At 44.2% G+C, this 3,493-nt stretch overlaps 1 protein-coding gene across 1 annotated transcript in view; it reads right to left on the bottom strand.

The window, feature by feature from the left end:
* Positions 1 to 254: 254 nt before the first annotated feature.
* The window catches only part of Mrpl9 (mitochondrial ribosomal protein L9), a 28,848-nt gene continuing 25,609 nt past the window's right edge, over positions 255 to 3,493 (bottom strand). The window contains exons 2-7 of the mRNA XM_015502667.2: positions 3,300 to 3,463; positions 3,034 to 3,158; positions 2,774 to 2,824; positions 1,666 to 1,767; positions 1,093 to 1,176; positions 255 to 964 (exon numbers count right to left, since the gene is read on the bottom strand). Coding sequence (XP_015358153.2) covers positions 830 to 964; positions 1,093 to 1,176; positions 1,666 to 1,767; positions 2,774 to 2,824; positions 3,034 to 3,158; positions 3,300 to 3,463 — 661 coding nt within the window. The 3' untranslated portion in view covers positions 255 to 829. The remainder of the gene's footprint in view (positions 965 to 1,092; positions 1,177 to 1,665; positions 1,768 to 2,773; positions 2,825 to 3,033; positions 3,159 to 3,299; positions 3,464 to 3,493) is intronic.

The raw sequence follows: 3,493 nt of genomic DNA, 5'->3' as shown, positions 1-3,493 counted from the left end.
CTCCTTAGAGAAGCAGAATCATGTTATTCTTATTAATGACTATATCACTATATTTAATGACAGTAAGCTTTAAGACTAAAGACATATCAGCTTATTCAGGGTAATTTGCTCAGAGCAACTATAGAATATCGCAAGCTGATATATTCTCTCCTTTTGGGGGGGGGGCAGCAAACCTCAGTGCTCAAGAACATATTCCACTTGGATGTCTTATCCCCAGTGTACTCAAGTCCAGTTAAAACAAACAAACAAACAAAAAAAGCACACCTCTTTTATTCAAGTGTGTGATATTGGGAATTGAACCCAGCGGCACTCTCCCATTGAGCTACAACCTCAGATCTTTTTATTTTTTGAAACAAGGATGCACAAGCTGGTCTTGAACTTCTGATCCTCTTGCCTCAGTCTCCCAAATCATTGGGATTACAGGTGTGTGCCATTATACCTATCAAGAATGCACATTTTATTTCTGTTTGAGATACAAATATTCAGTTTGGATGATGAAATTAAAGACAATGGCTAACTCTTCCATTTGTTTCAATCAACTCCAAGAAAAGAAAAGACTAAATAGAATCTAAACTGTTTCAATCCACTGGTATCCAGTTTATCAAATCAACAGCCTAGTACTTCTTTGGCAAAAGTGCTCTGATAGAGCTGGATATGATGGAGACGGCGAATATGGAGAATTCAACATGTATATACCGTTCAGTCCGATGAGTCCAAATGTTCTCTAAAATTCCATATTTGGTCAGGTATGGGAGTGCGATCAGGGTACTGGCCCCTTTTTGTTCCACTGCTACTGATTCTGCTTTTCAGTCTTGCAGGGAGAGTAGGTTCAGAGAGTCTGGGAACTGGTGGAGGTCAGGCCCTTGGCAGCTTGTTGGGCCAACCAGAACTTATATCTTTTGGTCCTGGGCTTTTCAAAGTTTACCACAGACATAGGAACTCTCACGGTGTCAAGCCCATTGACCTGAACACATAACAAGAGGAATCCTTAAGGATCAGTCAGGCAGGTAATGACTAACACCACACAATCCCAGCTCTTCATACTGATTTCTCACCCAGTAAGAAAAAGGAAAAATTACATGAAACACTCACCGTCACCTCACACCAGTACTCGCCCCACCGTGTGATAGGCTCCTCTGGTAGTTTCAATGCATGGGGGGCAACCACGACACCAAGCTGCAAAAAAAAATCAGCCAAATGAACTCATGGCTTCCACTCTAGGCAACCTCATAAAGCAGGTTCTACGACTTCCTATAGAGGGATGACTAAAACTGGGGAGCTCACTAGAGCTGATCCCCTGGGAAGGCACAGACTCCCCAGAAAGTAGCAGAGAAACTGAGGTAGATTCACAAAAGAAAACAGGGCTTGAGACCAAAATTACTTCATCTACAAAGTAACAATTCTCTAGTGAATCATAAATCCCCAGGTTCTCCCTAGCTAGAGAGAAAATAAATGGAAACCATAACCTTTTCCTATCAAATCTTTAAAGTCTCTGCCTATCTTTAGTTCTTAGCCATTTCCTTCCCACACCCTTCAAAAATGTGAGAAACCTTCCTTCTCCAGTTAGATGATCAGATCCTTTCCTGACAAAGGGTTCAAGGCTGGGCCTCCTTCCCAGAAGTAGCTTTCCCCCTCAGGAGTATGGTGATATTTGCAGACACTCACATTCTTAAGGAAGTGGCGGGCAACTATTTCAGAATTCAGCTGCCATTTGACATTGTTCTTCATTCCTACCTCCAAGTGACAGTTTCTCAGAAATTTCACTGTCTGAAAGGAATTATAAATAGGATGGGGTCTGAACTGTAGTCCAAGAAGAGGAAACATGTTAGAAGGAGTTATGATGATTGAGAGTTTCAGGTAAAGGTCATTATTTCTACCTCACAGCCAAGACAGGTGAGAAAGGAGTAAGAATGACAAAACATTCTTATTGTCTTAAGGCTGCTGTGATAGATATTTTAGCAATACTTTGTGGGTGGGTGGAGTGTGTGTGTTACCTATACCTTGCTATTCTTAAGCAAGGAGAAATAGACATGTTAAAGTCACAAACGCCAATGGAGGCCCCCAGTATATCTCAGGATGGAGTAACGTTCAGAGACTTAATTTTAACCCCAAATTTCTGACCCTTGAAATCCACCCATATCCCATTAATGGCTCTTTCCTGATTACAGAATAAAGTATAAATTCATTAATTGAAAACTCAAGATGTTTTGTATATCTTGTCCCAATCCCCTTTTCAGTCATGTTTCTTAATATTACACTATATAAATCCTCTACTTTAGTTAAACTGGTCTACTCTAGGTTAAAACATGCCTTAATTTTCTACTTTTTTTCTCCCTTAAAAACACTTTCCCCATCTTCCTGGCCTATTCAAAGCTAACTAATCCCAAAAGGTCTAATTTAGTCCCAACTGGGAGGAAAAAAAAAAAAGCCCTCCTCAATTACTCTGGAACTCATTATGGTCTATATAACTCTTATAACTTACCACCTTGAGTTTACCCATTACCTTCTGATGTGTCTAGTTCTTCCCAACTTGTCTGTACTATCTCTGAAGGCAGAGTCCTCAGCTCACATTTTTCTATAGATCTCCTAGTTTCCAGATTGGGAACTCCCTCAATAATTAGGGCACTTCTCCCAACAGGTCAGGACTACCAAGATGTCTCCATACCAGTTATGTGGGGTGATCAGAAAACGTCAAGAGAATCAGGGAAACTCTTAGAAAGAGGTTGGTGACTCCTGTAAATGGCCAATAAAGGCTTCCTATGTTTCTACTCACCGCCTCGCCTGCCTTGGTCTGGATCCTCTCTAATTTTCCTTCTTGTCTCAGCTAGAAAAGCAAGTTAAAAGTGAAAATAAGTAAAAGAAAAATGAGCCCACGTTAAACAACGCCAGACTCTTACTATGCTGGACACAGGCCGGGCTTCTGCATCTCTGTTCCGACTTCATTTTCAAATTAAGCAGTAAAAGGAAGGCACTTGCCAGAGGAAACCTTAAAATTTAATCCTCACTGTCCCTCTGTCTTTCCTTTGAGCTCACCAATTTCTCTTCTTCGTACAGCTTTCGGTTTTCAGGGGATGCGTACACGGCGAGTCCTTGGGGAAGGAGCCGATTGCGACCCAAAGACTTGCTGACAGAAACCAGGTCACCGCGGACTCCAAGTTCTGCCATGGGAAACAGAGGCCGTCGGTGACAACGGTCTGGCCCCCACAGGAGCGCTGGCCCGTCCTGGAGGCCGTGCCCAGCACGGGGGAGCCGGGGAGAGCCGAGGGATCCGGGGGGAGCCGGGGGAGCCCGGGCCTTACTCTCCACAGACTGCGTGAGGATGAGCTCCAGGTTCTCCTTTGGCCGGTGTTTCGTGTCCTCCACCAGCTTGTAGACGCGGTGTCGCCGGTGCAGACGCGGCTTGCGGCCCTCCCCGGCCAGCGGCACCTTCCACCAGCGCTCCACGACCACCGTGCCCTGGCGGCCGAGCAGAAGGAGTGAGCGAGCCGCCCGC

This window comes from Marmota marmota, unplaced genomic scaffold (genome assembly GCF_001458135.2).
Source record: "Marmota marmota marmota unplaced genomic scaffold, marMar, whole genome shotgun sequence".
NCBI classification, from domain to species: domain Eukaryota; kingdom Metazoa; phylum Chordata; class Mammalia; order Rodentia; family Sciuridae; genus Marmota; species Marmota marmota.
Note: the sequence above shows the minus strand (reverse complement) of the source record. Positions and strands in the feature narration are given on the sequence as shown.